General features: G+C 40.2%; 2 protein-coding genes across 8 annotated transcripts in view; one reads left to right on the top strand and one right to left on the bottom strand.

Annotated features, from left to right (window-relative positions):
- CCDC146 (coiled-coil domain containing 146) overlaps positions 1–16,610 on the top strand; it is a 143,160-nt gene extending 126,550 nt beyond the window's left edge. For all 4 annotated transcript variants that reach the window (XM_069587806.1, XM_069587805.1, XM_069587808.1 and 1 more), the window contains 8 exons: positions 1,471–1,559; positions 1,648–1,812; positions 3,062–3,286; positions 4,866–5,094; positions 8,401–8,529; positions 9,070–9,207; positions 12,905–13,153; positions 14,457–16,610. In XM_069587806.1, coding sequence (XP_069443907.1) covers positions 1,471–1,559; positions 1,648–1,812; positions 3,062–3,286; positions 4,866–5,094; positions 8,401–8,529; positions 9,070–9,207; positions 12,905–13,153; positions 14,457–14,660 — 1,428 coding nt within the window. In that variant the 3' untranslated portion in view covers positions 14,661–16,610. The remainder of the gene's footprint in view (positions 1–1,470; positions 1,560–1,647; positions 1,813–3,061; positions 3,287–4,865; positions 5,095–8,400; positions 8,530–9,069; positions 9,208–12,904; positions 13,154–14,456) is intronic.
- GSAP (gamma-secretase activating protein) overlaps positions 14,918–18,712 on the bottom strand; it is an 89,207-nt gene continuing 85,412 nt past the window's right edge. For all 4 annotated transcript variants that reach the window (XM_069587809.1, XM_069587812.1, XM_069587811.1 and 1 more), the window contains 3 exons: positions 18,127–18,228; positions 17,856–17,955; positions 14,918–17,464 (listed from right to left, as the gene is read on the bottom strand). In XM_069587809.1, coding sequence (XP_069443910.1) covers positions 17,373–17,464; positions 17,856–17,955; positions 18,127–18,228 — 294 coding nt within the window. In that variant the 3' untranslated portion in view covers positions 14,918–17,372. The remainder of the gene's footprint in view (positions 17,465–17,855; positions 17,956–18,126; positions 18,229–18,712) is intronic.

Below are 18,712 nucleotides of genomic sequence, written 5' to 3'. Positions count from 1 at the left end.
AGGAAAATATTGTTTCCCTGAACTATTCTGAGCATTGGGGATTGATTGATCTGTTAAGCAGTGGTAATACACTATACTTTCCATAAGGAACAGTCAATCTTATCATTTATTTTCACCTCTCATCTACATCGCTAAGATAAAAGGTGAAGGGACGGACAAAGAAAGTCAACGTTGCTATCACCTTCAAGTGGGAGTGGATGACTACATTTTACATCTCTTTAATTCTTCATAGACACAGTTACTCAGATGCCTAGTTTCTTTTATGGGAATTGCTCTCACAGTCCTTAAGGCTAGCAGAAACTGGTTTCTACTAGCAAAATTCTGTACTTCTTTGAATATATTTCTCACCCCAGATGAGAGACAAAATATCTTTAGATTTTAAGATGTAACTAGTTCATTTAGCACTTGGTATATCTTGAGGACTTTGGAAACAATAACTGCTGTCTTTTAAAATATTTGTGTGGAATCTTGTTTCTTACCTCCTTATGGGGCTGGTCTCAGCATATCACTTCATTCTGTAGGAAAAAACACCCACAGTACAAAATAATGGAAAGGTGCTTTAAAATCATGGTTTCAGGGACTTCTCTGGTGGTCCAGGGGTTAAGAATTCACCTTCCAATGCAGGGGACGCAGGTTTGAGCTCTGGTTCAGGAAGATTCCACATGCGGGGGCGGGGGGTGGGAGGGAATTAAGCCGCTGCACCAGGGAGCCTGCACCCCACCCGCTGCACCAGGGAGCCTGCACCCCACCCGAGGGCACTTGAGCCCCAAGTACTGAGCCTGCGCATTCTGGAGCCCCTGCCCGGCAACTAGAGAGAAACCTCCGCGCTGCAACCAAGACCCACGGCAGCCAAAAATAAACAAACAAAAGTAAAATTATGACTTCAGTCTCTCATCAAAAATCATTGAGCCTTCAACTCTCAACAGTTCTATGACAGCCTAGAGGGTTGGGATGGGTAGGAGGTGAGGTGGGAGGGATGCTCAAGAGAGAGGGGACATATGTATACCTATGGCTAATTCATGTTGATGTATGGCAGAAACACAATATTGTAAAGCAATTATCCTCTAAAAAGGGGTGGGGGGAAACTGATTCCAAACCCCCTCCCTCAACTATCCGTCACAAATTCCTCACTCACCCAACCCAGTCGTGCTTTCCGTAATCATTCTTTGGCTCTTGAAAAGTTCCCTGAACTTTTCCTCAAACCAACGTGGGTAGGCTCCTTTTTTTTCCTCCTCTTTGGATCTTTCTGTCCTTTAATGAACCCTTTGTCCTAGTCAATGCAATTCAGTTCAGCTGGCCAGGTAATTTTCAGCCCTCACCCTCACCTCTTCCCTGTGATCTGCACAACCCAGCTGATGAAGATAGAATGGTCTTTATTGGATACTTATGAGATGGGGTGAGGCTGGGAATATCCACACGCTGTTGGTGGTGGACTTTTTAAAAATTTCACAATTAACTTTTATATTTCAGCAAAAATATACCAACATTGTTAGGGAGATCAAAGCAAAGGATCTTGAAATCCGGATACACAGGAAGAAAAAACGTGAAATTCATCGGAGGTAAAAGAATTACTCAAGGACTTATCTAGTTAGTTTAAAGAGGGAAACATTTATTTCACAAGTTTCAAAAATTCTTGTGTTTTCACAGACTCAGAGAGTTTGCTAAACTGTATGACACTATTCGAAATGAAAGAAACAAATTTATTAACTTACTTCACAAAGCTCACCAGAAAGTCAATGAAATAAAAGAAAGGCATAAAATGTCATTAAATGAACTGGAGATTTTAAGAAACAGTGCAGTTACTCAAGAAAGGTAAGTCTTACAGTAACTACTGTCCTTTCAAAAGTTTCTCTTCTGAGTCACTGAATGATAAAATACCCTAGGGATGATGAAGTGGAAAACAAGTCGTCTACAAAGCTAGAAAAGCCCTTGCTCAGATACCTTGCTTTAGAGCTGACAAGCTAAGCATTTGAATGTGATTCCTTATGCTTCTACTTGGGAGCTGTATATTTTTTAAGTGAGGGGAAAACTAAACCTGTAACTATTCTCATTTTATTTTCATTTATTCATCTAGAAATAAAAGCACAAATTTGACAATCCACATTTAAAGTTAGAAGACAATCCAATCAAATGTTAATTAACCAGCATCCCAAGACTGTAGTCCTGAAGCACCTAATGTACTTGTGGGGGGCAGTATAGCAGAGCTGTTAAGAGAGGTGACTTTTCTAGACTCAAATCCCAGTCCTGCCACTTACTAGTTGTGTGACCTTGGGCAAGCAATCCTAGCTCTCTCGGCCCACTTTTTTTAATCCATAGATAGTCCTTTATATAGGACATTTTGTTATTAAATGAATTAATCCAATGGTTGTTTTTTAAACTTTATTATTTACCATGTGACAAGATCTGGTGGACTCTCCCACCTGTATTTAGTCCCTGATCCATAGAATCTATACAACTTGAACTTTTTCTGGTGGCCACTATTGCCCGGTTTTCTTATCTAAAGATATTACAAACTAGGCCCTTGTGTGGGGGGTAGTGGAAGGGAGATGGGTGTAGAGCTGAGAGGGGACTGGTATGAAAAGGCAGAGCTAACATCCTCATCAGGTTCTCATCGTACATGAAAGCAAATGTCATTTACAGAGGCCATGCTTTCATTCGGCATTGTTTCTGATGCCATATTAAGTCAAGCACTACGTTAGGCCCAGTGGACATTGTCAGATATAACCACCTGCACCCTCAAGACAGCAGAGTCCCCTGGTGACAAGTGAGCAGTAAATGAATCACTGTAGTCTCTTGCTTTGATAAAGGGGAGCAGCAGATTCTTGGGGCACAAAGAAAAGATGTCCTAATCCAGATTAGAGGAAGTTGGAGACTTGGAAAATTACAGAAATCCCTAAAGAGTAGGACATGATGAACATCATCATTACTATTACTACTATCATTTCAAGAAATATACTAAGGCAAGAGCTACTTTGATAGTTTATGTTTCTGAAGTCTTCATTGTTTTTAAAGAAACTAAAGGAAGTTATAATCATACCCATTTTCCCATTATTTTTAAAAGAAAGCTACAAAATTCTATGCTGAAGCATGCCAACAACATTACCATCAGAGAAAGCATGCAAAACGATGTGTGCAAAATTGTAGCAAAACTTCAAGAGATGAAAGAGAAGAAAGAAGCCCAGTTAAATAACATCGACAGACTTGCCAACATGATCACAATGATTGAAGAGGAGATGGTACAGCTTCGGAAGAAATATGAAAGAGCTGTTCAGCGTCGAAATGAAAGGTGAAAACCAGGAACCTGATGTGAGAGTAAAGAACCCAGAGACCTGATTTAGAAGTGTTGCCCATTTTTCTATCTAGACTTGACAGTGAACAGTGAGGGACCTTTGACACTTAGATGTCATTAACCTCTGCAGGGCAGGGAGGGGGGCTGTATGCTTTCCTTGAAAATAAGACACTTTGTCCTCATAAGAGAGACAGGCAAGAGTAGGGTTTGGGAAGCTGCTCGCTTAAAGATCACAGTCCTTTCTCAGGCTACCATTTAGGATACTATCAAATTATTTCAGAATAATTGATATAAATAAGTCGTCTTTGGATCTTGTATTCACTTTGGGGACAGATTTATTAAATGATTCACCCAGTACAGTTTCTCAGCAAGTAAGTATCACCTTCAAGAGGTGTTACCCTTGAAGCATTATTTCTCCCAGCTATAATAATATTAATCAATTACTACTTAACAGTTTTCCTAAGTTTCTTGTGCTCTAAGAAATCTGGCATTTGAGACTATAGAACCTTGTAGTAATTATGTCAGGCATTATGTTTTGTTTTTTTTTTTTCATCAAACCTTGCTTGTGTGCTGTTCTGTGTAAGGCTGTGTTCTGTGTAAGTGCTGGGCCCTGAAAGTAAAAAAGGTGATAAAGCATCGCACCTGGCTTCTGATGTCAAGAGATCAAAGAAGCTCAGGAGATGACCCAGTGAACAGCAAGTGAGAAAAAAAACAGAGCTAAGAGTAACCAAATATAACCCTGTTCACACATGTCCTGAGGGAGGCGAGAGAAAGAAAAAGCAATGAAAGATTGCTTTGGGATAACAGATGGGATAACTCTGGGATAATAGATGCAGACAGTATCAGGGGAGAACTTCAGGGTCCTGACAAACACAACTTTTTCAAAGGCCTGGCAGGTGTTCTCTCTGGGAAAAGAAAGTCCTCTCATGTGGCTCCTGGCACAAATCAAAGCATGTAGGCAGTGTGTTCCCAGACCCTGGTCAGTTCTGTGAGGCTGGAATTAGAAAATTCTTACTTTGTTTTTTCCCCATAGCCTCCTCAGGAGGGGTCTTTCCCCTGGCATGATTTCAAAAGACAGGATTTTGCTTATGGGGAAACGTGCATCAGAAATATTTAACTGTGAAAGAGCCTAATGGGTCTGGCAAGTTAGAGAGAGCAGAATAGCTGCAAGAAACACATTCCCCGGCCGCCTGCCTGGGTACCTCTGGCCAGATCTTGGCTGGCGAGTCTGGCCCATGAAAAGGGTCTGCAGAAAATCAGACTCTGGGATCACGTTGTTCATGTGTGGGGAGTGACATTCTTTCCTATCCAGGGAAAACCTTTGGGACTTGCAGATATACTAAGGCCAGCCAACAACACAGTTAGCTCAGAGTCCAGATACTAAACAACCCTCTCTATCTCATGCCCAGAAAAATGTAAGAGTTTAACTAGAAAGCCAACAGTGAGTATCTGTTGTCTTCTGGAATTATGCAATGTTGATGTGTTATTTTGCCCCCAAATCCAGAGGGGACCACAATGACTAGTAAAACAGTGGCCTCAAAATCCTCTCAGCCTCTGCCTTTCAATTTGACCGTAGTGGTGTTCAGCTGATAGAGCGGGAAGAGGAAGTGTGCATTTTTTATGAAAAAATAAATATCCAAGAGAAGATGAAGCTAAATGGAGAAATTGAACTTCATGTCCTGGAGGAAAAGATCCGATTCCTGAAACTCAAGATTGCTGAAAAGCAAAGACAGATTCACGTGACCCGGAAATTACTGCCAGTCAAGAGTGCTTTGGATGCTGACTTGGCAGTGCTCCAGATTCAGGTGGGAAATATATTCATGACAAAATTTCTGGGACCATTTGCCTTTTTTTTTTTCCCCTCCTTTGTTTGTATGTCATATAAGTTCTTTCTTGTAAATCAAGGCATGCTACTCCTGGTACCTAGAACTCATGAGTTAAATGTCAGGGTACAATCTGTGCTTCAGACATCTGAACTATAGACTGTCCTTCAATCCCTGATGAATCACTTTCTGCCTTTCTTGGAATTTAGACTCTCACAAATCTCAGCTCTAGCTCAGCTTCTTCAGAGCTGGCTCTCGCTGTGTGTGCTTAGTCATGTTAGACTGTAGCTGACCCCATGACAGTAGCCCACCAGGCTCCTCTGTCCACAAGATTTCCCAGGCAAGAATACTGCAGTGGGTTGCCATTTCCTTCTCCAGGGCATCTTCCTAACCCAGGGATTGAACCCCACATCTTCTGCATTGGCAGATGGATATTTTACCACTTCACCACCCGGGAAGATGACAGGCTTCCACCACCACCCACATAATGATGTTTTTGATGCCTGCTGGAAGATCTTGCAGACCATCTAGCTCTCTTATCTTTGATACTCTTGTTCTCTAGAGCCAAGATTTTTGTTTCTTATACATTGATAATCATAACTCCTTGTTAACACCTGTAATTTCCCTCTAATTTAATAACTTGGCCTTTGATGTGGTTTTTTAAAAGTGGAATAAAGTCATAGCATTTAAACACAAAATAGCCAATAAATAAAACCATTAATATAAAGCTGTTTTCTTATGTAATAATTATACTTTTTTTCTTAGTGAAAATAGAAGAAAAAAAAACTAAAACATTTGAGGCTAAATTTTTCCCATTGATTCAATGTAGCAGGAACACATTTTAACCTGTTTTCTATAAAGTCCTGTTTGCTTTCAGATTTTTTTATTATAAAACTAAGACAAGTTCCACTTATGAAGTTTTGTAACACATGTTAAAAAGTTAAAGAAAAAATTACATCCCTAAGATATAATTACTATTAAACTTATTAAAAATTTAGATGAGATCCTTCTGATCTTTTTCTAGGTATACAGGCAAATGATTTTATTAGTTCATGCTATAGACACAGTTCTGGGTCTTTTTTTTTTTTTTAATCATGTCTTGGCAATTTATAGGACTTTATGAAATTGGATGATGCATGTACTATTTCATGGCATTTGAATGTGTAATATGCTATATAGACAAAAGGATCTTTCATTTTTCACAAATACACTAAGGTTTGGATTCCAGTGTTTCTTTAGCTTTGTGTTCTCCAGTTCACTTCTTCAGTAAGTGCAGCCCTGAGTCAGAGCCCCCAGGCCTCCCCCAGGTCTCCCACAAACTGACTCCTGCTTCCAATCTGTGGTTCATCTGGGGGATCCCCTCCTCAGATCGCAAACATGGGGTCTGGTCCACTTCTGTGTCACACTCCTCTTTCCGCCTGCACTGACACAAGGCCATTCTGTGAGGTCTGTGTCTGTAAACTGACTTTACTGAAGAACTGGGACACCAGTGTGACAGGATACGCTAAAGAAATGCAAAGGAGTTCAAATTAAGTATCAGACAAGTAGAGTTCTTAGGACCACCCCACCTCTGGGAACAGTCCTCCAGGTGTATTGGCCCATGCAGCACCCCCGCCTAGCTCCATTTCACAGCCTTGTCTTTCCATCCTTCATCCGCCACCATCTCCCTTCCACAGCCTCACCATTCCGGATTGCCCCCACCCCAGGGGTCATCTTAGTTCTAAGCCAAAGGACAGCTGAATAGAAAGTTTCCCATTAGTCTTCAGACTGCATCTAATTATTTCATTGTACACTGAGCATGAATCACTTTGTGCTTTGAAGGATATGGTGTGAAATTTTGAACTTCAGGCAAGCCCCTGCCGTGTAGTGCCAGATCCCTGTCACGTCCTGTTGTTTGTTATAGTCATAGTGTTTTGTGCTCTTTGTTTTTTCTTCCCCCAATCTTCCTCTTTTTTGTCATTTTCAGAATTCTCTTAAGGTTTGAATTTTTTGGTTTCTTGCAACAGTTCTTAATTGTCCAACAGTCTAATCCAAGGATTATCATGAGTCACATTTTCCTGCAATATTTTACTTACAATGATAGCCTCTTTTTAGGGTTCTCAGAAGTCATGTGAACTATTTTAGGACATAAGAACACCATTTTATATAGAAAAAGGAAACAGGTTTTCTTCAAGCCCATGGGAAAATAAGATCAATCAAGGTACCACTTTGATAAGCAAGTACCATATTTTTTTCCTATTTAATTCCCTAATTAACCATGGAGACATTAAATATTATTAATAACAAATACAACAAATGCTTAATTACACATACAAGGATACTTTAACTCCATATTAAGGGCAATTAGGAAGTGTGGAGAGAGAAAAAAATATTCATGTCACCATTTGAAATTCTTTTTTGTTGGGAGGACGAGAATAAATTTAAAATTTTAAATTCTACCTGTATCACTCTTGGATATGTTGTCAAGTACTCTAAATGTATTATCTCTTTTAATGGGTCAATCCCATGAGTTTGGGATTTATTTTCCCATTTGACAGTTGAGGAAACTAAGGTTTAGAGAAGATAAATGATTTGCCTGAGATTATACAGATTTTCAGTAGAAAAGCTAAAAGTGATAACTCTTGGTTTTCACTGTGTTCAACATCTCTACCTATAAAACAGCTAGGTTTAGCTGCCACTCCTACTTGGGAGTTTCTGTATTTCTTCATCTACCTCCAAAGTCTCAGGGTCAACAAATATAGTTGATATATGAAACAACATATTGGGTGTTTACCAAAAAAAATACAGATAGTTCAGGCTATTCCTCACAGACTGTACACTGTTTTCACCTAGTAATAAGAACTCCACTCTTCTCTGGTAGGCCATTAAGCCTACTGCCAGCAAGGGATTTAAACTGGAGGCTTGTGTGTTGAGTGCCCTGTGTGCAGTCTACCTTGGCCCCTGTAACAGTATGCGATAAAGAGATCAAGCGTGTATAGTCAGAGCCCTACAGCTACATGGCATCCCATGAATATAACACAAATGGGAAGTAATAAAAGGACTGGTTATGAAGTCTTTTTTTTCTTGGTGCCCTAGAAATCACCACTTTGCTTTGTATTAATAGAATCAATTAACAGGCATCTTCCTCCTGGTACCATGAGTGAGAAGAAATACTGTCTCACCCCAAGTCCCAGCTGAAGGGTTGTTAAGAATTCCCTTCCAACTTTGCCTGGAGGGACCCTAAAGACCCTGGGCTATGTGACTTTAAGATTTACTGAGCAAAGTTAATGTTTCTTTCTTGTTTAATAGTTTTCACAGTGTACAGACAAAATAAAAGACCTGGAGAAAAAGTTTATAAACCCTGAGGGTGAGAACAGAACACACTTACTTCCAGGGAAAGATATGACTGAGGAAGAAATGATCAAAAAAATGGATGCGGTAAATATCTTCTCTTAAAATAGCATCTGTTGTCCCCTTGTTGATCAGCATCACAGATATCTGTGGTACTGTCTCATGTTATGCAGATTAATCCCTCATGATTCTAGTCACTAATATAGTCCTTTCATTGTAATTTAGTAACAAAATCTAAGCTTGACTTTAGCTGTTGCCAAAAGAAGCAAAATGTGAGTGCTTTCAAGATACCCATCTCTGTCTCACAGCCCATGGGAGCAATTTTGGCATCTTAAATGAATTAGTCTTCCTGATGGGAGCATATCAGAGGAATGACAATATGGGAGCTAGATGGAGCCGAGAGGTCCATTGTTCGCAATGGGGAGAAAGAACTCCATAGCGCATGTGAGGGGAGGGGATGGAGGAGGTTGGAGAGGGTAAGTCTGGGCTTCGTCCAGTTCTAAAGACCTTCTGGAGTTATGAAGGCAAGGGGTTTTCATTGGGGAAAAGGGGGAATAGTACTCTAATTAGGAAAGATTTTGACTTGCATGACTTTTTTTCTCCCTTTGAAATTCTTTTTAACTGTAGCTGGAACTACAGCTGGCTAAGAAGGAGGAGAAGTTGCTGGAGAAGGATTTCATCTATGAACAGATCTCCCGGCTCACAGACAGGCTCTACAGCAAGACGCAGGCCTGCAAGCAGGACACACTACTCTTAGCCAAGAAGGTCTGCCCAAGTCCCTGCCCTCTCTCTTCTGCCCTTCCTCCTCTATCACCCTCCACTTTCCATAGATGGCTTCATTTGCTGAGAAAAGCCCTGGAGAGGTTAGGCTGTATAACTAGAGAAATACAAAGAATTAAAATTTATACTGTAAAGATGACTCTTAGAGAATTGCCCAAGGTAAGTTTCAGTCTTGTTTCCCTGAATGAATTCTCATTATAATGGGAAGTTCTAAGCCTTTCAATGACAGTACACAAGTTTCACTTAACAGAGTACGTACTCAAAAATGACCATCATTATCTTCATATTTCATGCGCCATGTTAAATCCTTTCTACTTCCTTGTGAAGGGAGGGGTTCACTTATCCAGCAGTTTGCATGGGAATTGCCTAAATCCAGAAGCAGCCAGATCCCAGCAATAGTGTTGTTGTTTAGTCTCTAAGTCGTGTCTGACTCTTTTGCAACCCCATGGATTGTAGCCTGCTAAGCTCCTCTGTCCATGGGATTTCCCAGGCAAGAATACTGGAGTAGGTTGCCATTTCCTTCTCCAGGGGAATTTTCCTGACCCAGGGACTGAACCTACGTCTCCTATATTGGTAGGCAGATTCTTTACCACTTAGCCACCAGGGAAGCCCCCCAGAATGGAAGGGAACCATTAAAGAGAATAGCAATCACACAACACCACAGGGTGGAGCTGCCACCAGGCCCCACTAGTGAAGAAAGGCCAGTAACACTGAGCTTCCTAATTCCCTAAGCTTAATATACCAGGGCTTCTGATCCAAAGCTTAGGGGTCAGGCAGAGACTCTGGAAGCTATACCAAGAGGAGCGAGGCTGGTGATTAGGATGCAACAGGACTTTGCACTGTCTGGAGTCAGAGGGTCTGCTGCCTGCCTGGCCTCCCTGGCCCCTTGGAGAATCCTTCTATGACAGCTCAGGGTTTTATTCAGTCAGCAACAGTCACTCGAGCTACTGTGTGCAAAAGGGGAAAGGACCCAATGTCCACACACTGCAAAAGGGAGGAAACGGTTAAGAAGATGCCACGGATAACAGTGACGCTATGCCTCCCACTGTGGCTCCTGAGGGCAGTGGTTCTTTCTTACTCTTAGTTTTCCAGATGCCTCGCATGTACTAACCTCTAGAAAAACATTTATTGAATAAGTTGACGGTTTTGTTTGAGAAACAGTTCTGGCACACTCAACTATTGTAAGTCTGAAGCCTTCTTGGCCACTTTTATTTGGTTTTTTCTCTTCCGCTCTAATCATTTCCACTAATGGACTGCAGCACTTGTGCAAATCTCAGCTTTGCCTCATAAAATAAGAAACCTTAAGAAACTTTTTTAAGCTCATAAACTTAGCCTAAATTAGCATATCTGGAGTTTCTTTAAATGTCGCCTTCCTTTCTTTTGGAAAATGAATTTCCCTTTCTGTGGGGGAAGTTGGTTTTGCTGAGGGCTGGCTTGTCAAAGCTGATGGCAGTCTCTCCGGTAGTCAACTGGAAAGCCAGAGTAACACAAATAGGAGCTGTTGAGACCATACACGTGGCCAGGAAGGTTCCAACAGAACTGAGTCCTGTCCTCATGATTTATTTCCCCTTTCCTTTCTCCACCTTCCATGCTCTCTACCTGGCTTTCATCCTCCTCCATTCAAAATAACCTCTTCATAGTAGGCAGAGTTGGAAGACAAGACATTCAGATCCCAGATCTGTGATTTATCAACACTAGCAAGTGATCTTGAGAAATATACACAATCTTAAAACTCAGTTTACTGATCTGTGAAATTGGTGTGATATCAGCTAACATGGCGGCAAGCATCACATAGTGAAGCAGAAATGTCTAGCCCCTTGAAGGTGCTCAGCAAGGTTGCATAGCTCATCTCTCATCTCTCCTGGAGAGCTTATGGCTCCTCTTACAAGTTTCCCAAATGAACAGAAAGTGTGAAATGTCAGCAAAGACTTAGAGAACCCAGAATAACACCATCGTTTTTTTTGTTTTTTGTTTTTTTTTTGTAGAGGAGAAGAGAGGTTGGTTACTTATACATACATTCAAGTGTGCAATGGCTGATTAATTAATGACATTTAAAAGAGATAATGACTCATCATTGAAGCTTTGAATGCCTATCATTTTTATTCAAATTATGCTTCCTAAAAATTAGTACAGCATAGAAGAGTTATAAAAATTTATATTCCCAGACTTCCCTGATGGTCCAGTGGTTAAGAATCTGCCTGCCACTGTAGGGGACATGGGTTCAGTCTCTGGTCTGGGAAGATTCTACATTCCATGGGGCAGCTAAGCCTGTGTGCCACAACTACTGAAGCCTGCTTGCCCTTGTTGCACAACAGAGAAACCACCACAATGAGAAGCCCATGGAACACAACTAGAGAGTAGCCCCCGCTCGCTGCAACTAGAGAACGCCTGCGTGCAGCAACGAAGATCCAGTGCAACCAAAAAAAAATTATATTCCCTATTCCATTAAAGAGACAAAGTTTGCACATAATAATTGGTCATTATATTTTCAGAGGAAAGCTAAATCACCAGCAGCAACGTTTCTGTAAGCAAGTGTACAGATAGACCAGTATATACTCTAGGGAAGAAAGTGTTTTGAGGTAGGGTGTAGTTTTTGGAAGGTCATATTTGTGTCTCAGTTTACCTTGGTTCAAAGGACTGAGCAATTAGACTAAGAACGTATTCATTCCTTCATTCAACAAACATTCAGTTTTTAATTTTGCCTCCTATATTCTAAGCACTGGGAACATTATGAGTAAAACAAATAAACCTTGTCCCCATGAAGAATACGTTCCTGTGGGATGACAGGCTATACCCAAATACATTTATACTATGATGTCAGTAGTGAAAGGATATGAAGAAATACTAAGGCAAAGTAATACAACAGTGAGTGTTGGTGGGTGGGAGGAGTCATCTCTTACTGCCCCACCAGGGCTAAGGCCACATTGAAAGGCCATGCAGTGGGCCAGAAAGCTTATAGGAACTAATTCCAACTTTTACTTCTTTTCTGTCCTTTAAAATCAAAATTTCCACTTAGTCTTATCTTTTAATTCTTTGATTCTTTAATTCAATGATAAATAGCTTATATGAAAAGGTAAGTACATGCATGTAAACACACACAACTAGGAATATTACATTTCATCAAATTACTGTCCAGATGGTCCAGTTCAGCTCATGCTTGCTTATGACCTCATAATGGTGCATCCTTGGAATTATGATCAATAAAACACACATGTTTAATAGCTTCTATTAAAAATCATCACAGATGCTGATTATCTTATTTAAGCCAGTGTTAATACACTGTAACTAATACAGTTCCATTCTATCAGATTCTCCCCCCTGGATAAGTAGCAAACTAGCAAGAAGGCAAAATCAGGTCAAAACTTAAAGACATCAAGAATATCCTTTCCCTTGTTCTTACCACCTCTTAAATATGGAGACACTAAACGATTCCCCTCAATTCTACCCACCTGGAAATCCGTTGCCTAGATGAACAGATCTCTTTCTTTTCCTTCCTGCTGTCCTTATTTCACAGCCAGAGTGTTGCGCTGAATCTGAGGTCTCCTCCAGTCCTTAGTCTCTGTGAATTCCCACTTAACCTCTCCCATCTTCAGGCAAGAATGCCACCCACTATCACAGCCAGCCAGTAGCCTGTCTGCATGGAGTGTATACACAGGCTAAGCCTTGGGCTTTTCAATCCTAGATGAATGGCTACCAGAAAAAGATCAAAGATGCTACTGAAAAAATGATGGCTCTTGTTGCTGAGCTGTCCATGAAACAAGCTATGGCCATTGAACTCCAAAAGGAAGTCAAGGAGAAGGAAGAGTTCATCTTCACTTGCAATTCCAGGATGGAAAAGGGTCTTCCCCTCAATAAAGAGATTGAGAGAGAATGGCTGAAAGTACTTCGAGATGAAGAAATGTACGCCTTGGCCATCGCTGAAAAGTCTCGGGTAAGCTGTGGCTTCTTTATTTTCTACATTGCATTTATAAAGTGTGCCAGGAAGGGCTGTTTCAGGGGTTGTCAATCCTCCCGAAATACATGAAATTTTTCTACTCCACAGCACACAGAGTCCTAACACATGATTAGAGAGAAGTTTTGCCTTTTTTAAGCTATTATGTACGTAGTCGAAGTACAACAGTGCGAGGGGTCAGAATGTTCCCTGGAGAGCATTTGGCAAGCACCAAGTCCCACGCCAGGGCCTCCCGCTAGCACGGCAATGACCAGGCTGGCACTGGTTCTGTCTTAGGTCTCCAGTCTCTGTCTTTGCAGCCCTGCTCGGACCATACCTTGCTCTTCGATGTCCATCTGCTGTGGCCACCACAGCATATTGTAAGGCCTCAAGCATATGCTCATCACAGGCTTCTGAAGACTCTGCATTTGGTGCAGAAGCGATGACTCCAGTGCCACCCTTCTCCCACCAAGGACCTAACTCTATCACTGGCCCCACCTAGGGGCTTTGTGTCCAGTTCTTTTCCTACTCCCATGATTTTTCAATAATCTTAGAGTGGAATTAGGCATCTCTTTCAAAAGAGACCTACAACTTACTCTTGACTATGGGGCAGACATCCCCAGAAGATCACTATTCACTCTCTAAGCCAAGAAAAAAGTGTACTCCAAACACATACTAAGAATTCCTGAAAATAGGGTCTGACTTATCATTCTCACACTCACTGCCTAGGATTGTATTTTTGAAGGCATTCAGATTTTTACCTGTGGTGTCCCAGCTGTCATTTACCTGTCTCCATTTTTTCCCCCAAGTTCTTTTTAATGCTATAAGAGATTCCTGTTTTCCAGAAACACAGGCAGAATCTTAAGGCTCAAAGCAAGCTGCTGACTACTTTCCCCTAATTCTCTTTCACTCCTTATCTCTTCCTTGGTACCATTTGCTCACCAGTGACCTACCAAAGGAAAAAGATTATCCTGCCTTTGTCACAGACATGGAAATAACTAGTGCTTAATGTAAGATACTGAGTTTGGAATGTGGTGACTTTAGGCCCTACCAACCAGTTTATGGTAAACCCTAAACCCCAGGAACAGAGTGATGCTTGAGCAACATGGGTCATTCTAGTGAGAGGAAATGTGTGTGGGGGTGGGTGTGTTTGGTGACTCTACCCTCACACCCTTTTGTCCCTTAGAATGTTGGCCAGCATAGCCAACGGGTGCTCAGACCCAGCTGTGTCTGATGGGCCCTGGGGATAAAGTGATTTAACCACTGTTTTCAAAAACTGAAAAGGATAAATCATTCTTTGCAGGAGTTCTTGGAAGCTGAAACTCGCCAGCTGCCCAATGGTGTTTACACGACTGCGGAGCAGCGTCCAAATGCCTACATCCCAGAGGCAGAGGCCACTCTTCCTCTGCCAAAACCGTATGGCGCTCTGGCTCCTTTCAAACCCAGTGAACCTGGGGCCAACATAAGACACATAAGGAAACCTGTTATAAAGCCGATAGAAATCTGAACATGTGAACCAACCCAGGCTTCCGAAGGAGATACTTCAACCAGGCTTTTTCACATCCACAGCTGGAAAATGTCAGCAAACAGCCCTAAATTACAAACAAACACAGTATCCACAATTACCCAACAGACAACAACATATACTTCCTTTCACACCCATCGATTTTTCTTTTTCACTCCATCTCTTGATTACATTTCAGAAATATATAGTCGTCTGAGTGCTATACAAATGCAATAAAAATAAACACCTTTTCAACAAAGTACAGAAATTGGCAGTGGTCTTTATTACAGAAAGAAAAGGAGATCCTGCTCAATATACTCACTTTAAAGAGAAAGAAAAAATGGTTTAAAAGAAAAATATCCCAAGTATCACAGGGGCATAACTCATTTTGGTAAGTAAATAGCTATATTGGAAGTTGATGTTGGTAAATCTAAACTGAAAAGCAGTAAGGGACCTTGACTTTTTTAAAGTGACATTATAAATGATTCTGTTTACAAATAAAGAATCCTTTCGTGCAAAACATTCATGCCCTATTTTTCCTTTCTTAAAACTAGATTTTCCACAATATTATAGGCAAATATGCTAGTGATTACTTTCTTTTGATGCCAGATCTTTCAAAATTTCAGTGAAAATATTTATAACTCTGCATGTGAAAGAGTTGAAAATGAGGCCAGTTTCACTTATTTCATTACTCTATATTGTATTGCACCCAAATATACTTTCATGATTCTGTTCACTTTCTCATATAAAAATACACAAGTAGATTTGAAGCCTGTGGTTCTTCCACTCATTAATATGCTCAAACTACTGTCATTTCATATTGATATCAGTTACAAATTTAATTTCTCTACTCTGAGAGTGAAAATATCACATTCATTTGTTTTTCTAAACCAAACAAAATCTGTGCCAAGCCCCCACCTGATAGACTGGATTTACAGACAGACTGAATCTCCTCCTCAATCTAGGAGTCCTGAACCTACCTGACTGCTTTGTGAAATCATTAAAAAGCAATTCCTTGGGAGTACCTATAAGTGATGCTGTATAAGCTGTGGTTAATGCCAGAAAATACTTCATACTTAAACACAGCTGCTGTGCTGTAGGATCAGTAATTAGGGGTTCAAAAAACAAACACATAAGAGGTTTAACAATATTGAAAGGAAAAATAATTTTTAAAAATCAGAAAGGTTTGAATGCTTAAATATTACAACAATGCTACAGGTCTGGAGAGTGAGATACCACTGTGCATTGGAGTGGCCAGGGATCGATCACTCAGATGTAACTTTTTATCTGGCTCTTAAGCATAAATAAGATTTTAATAAGTGGAGGGGAATTCCAGGTGGGGGAAATAACCTGAGGAAGACTTGGAAGTAAGAAGACAAAAGTCGTGCTCCAGGCCCAGTGAGCCAGTGTGGTACGAAGGGAACACTAGTACTAGGGAAGTGTATGAGGCCAGGATATCGGAGACTTGAATGTCAAGGAGTTTGGAATTTATCCTGTAATAAATGCCAAGTGCTTGAAGGATTATGAGGAAAGTGGTGATAGGATCAAACTAGTGTTTATCTCAAATATGCGTCAGATGAATTAGACTTCAGAAAGCAACAGAAAGCAACCCTGGTGAGAAAAGGAAAGTGTAGGGAATGAAAAATAGTGACCTTATCAGGAGGAAAAATCAGCACCGCCTTGCTGATATGGCTCCAAGATTTTGACCTCAGTGACCATGAAAGGTTTAACCAAAAGGGAAATTGTGTAGGAAAGGATAATTTTTAGAATACAGTGATGATTTTTAAAAAGCTGAATTATTACACCAGCTAGTGATGTTCGTAATCATTAAAATGTTACAAGTTCACTGATGGAAACAGCGTAAAGAGACAAAAGTAAAGGGTCATGGGCTTTTTACAGGAAGCAACTATATTATGGTTGGAATGTCACTGTAGAAGAGAAAGGGGAAAAAAAGAAAAATGGGAGAACTCATTAGGCTTCATGGGGTTCGGGGAACATGTTCATGGACTCATTCTTGACAGGAATGAAAAGGTAAAGTTCAAAGAACAAAGGAGTCAGGCCAAAACTTTCAGTGTTTTTTTTTAAATGATGAGGTATTGCTAAATCAAACTTTTATAAATATAAAAAAACACTTTATAATATTAAATACAGTTTCATCTGAACCTTCACAAAGACAAATCCTACTCTATGTATGTTCAAACTGTTGTATTCTACAAATTATTCTGTACTGGAATTAATAGATCTCACTTTGTTTAAATTTAGTATTTTAAAATAGTATCCTCTTTCCGATAGAGTTTTTCTGCAACTTTTAATTTTTTTGCTTGTCACATACTCAATGACACGTCTAATTTTTGTTTTTCTAAGCACTGTTCCTACACTTTTGAAGCATATTTTATTTCAGAGTATAACAGAAGCTAACTTTTGGCCAATGAGAGTGCTAGGAAGATCAGTCACTTGGAAGAATTTACACCATTGCATACCTCCTTGGACAGGTTGTCATTTCTCTACACTTGACTGTTCATCTGCTGTTCAAAATGGGATAAAGCACAGTGGTTTAGTTCTAGCTGAACAAAGTATTAAACTGACCTTCAGATGGCTCAACAAGGTACTCTGACTTTGGTTACCAATTTAAAATATTGCTAAAGAATTCTCAATGAGAATGGAGCTAATAAGCAAGATTAAGATATTGGAAGCAGGTATCACTGTATTCTCTCTTTATAATCCTAAAAGCATCGAGGTGTGTTTCAGAGCTGCTTCCTCCACAAATTTTGCATCCACATTGTCATGTCCTTCAAAAGCATACAGAGCTGAAAGGAAAACCAGAGAAAAGAGTTACTATGAGGTCATAGAACGTTTATAATATGGTGCCTACAACTCACTGAAATCACAGTTATTTTATATCCTAGTAAAATGTATTATTCTGAGAATGTGTTGTTAAAATTTATTCATCTTCAGCACCAAGAAAGGCCATTCACACCAACCAAATGGGTTATAACTTAATTTTTTTTTAAACCTGAAAGGTGGTTATGGTAATTTAGGTAGTAAACTGTATATTGCTAATTAAAACCAAATGCAATAAGATCCTACTTACCAGTAAGGGACATTTTGGTAAGAAAAGGGTACACAGGAGTAAATAGAGACTGATGGATGTATCAAGGAAAAACAGGCAAATTCTGAGAAATAGAGGAGTGACTTAACCTGGATTGGAGGACTCGATGTCTGTCAGGATGTGAATGAAGTAGTTCAGAGGCAGAAACTCTACACTGAATGACGACTTGTCCATGACAGAACTCCAGGGCTAAAAGGGAAACAGCTGTGAAGTCAGTTGATTCTCCGAAAAAGCACGAACTTAAAGTGGTAAGAACTATAAATTGCTGTCCATACTTCAGCACCAAGAAAGGCCATTCATAAAATGGACAGAGAGGCTCCAAAAAAACATGTAGCAGGGCTCCACTCCACACAGACTCACCTGCTTGTTGTAGTTCTGAAGCAGTCGCTTTACATGGTTCCGTGAAATTATATTAGAACTAACAGGATGATCCCAAAGTCGACAGATCTTCTGACCTGTAAGCTATTTTTGCAAATTAAAAAAATAGGTAGAGGAGGATTTTTAGGGCAGTAAAAATACTCTGTATATACTACAATGAGAGATATCTCCTTATACATTTGTCCAAACTCACAGAATGACCAACACCAAGCACGAACCCTGATGTGATCTATGGACTTTGATGATTATGGTGTGTCAGTGTGGGTTCATCCATTGTAGAAGACGGACCATTATGGTGGGAGCTGTTGACAATGGGGGAGGTCATGCATGTGCAGGGACAAGGGTATGTAGGAATTTCTGTACCTTCCACACTAAAAAAATTTAAGTCAGTAATAAAAATACGGAAAAATAGAGAGAGGCACCTATAGCTCACAGCAATAAGTAAATTTATCTTATATCTATTCATAATTTTACAAGCTGTATTCCAGCTAGTTAGTCTAAAAGATGTCATCTTTATAGTTAATGACCTCGGAGAAAGGCCATTTCCTATGAGGTATGCTTCTGAATT

The sequence above is a fragment of the Ovis canadensis genome, chromosome 4 (genome assembly GCF_042477335.2).
Source record: "Ovis canadensis isolate MfBH-ARS-UI-01 breed Bighorn chromosome 4, ARS-UI_OviCan_v2, whole genome shotgun sequence".
Taxonomy (NCBI): domain Eukaryota; kingdom Metazoa; phylum Chordata; class Mammalia; order Artiodactyla; family Bovidae; genus Ovis; species Ovis canadensis.
This window is presented reverse-complemented; position numbering and strand designations above follow the sequence as displayed.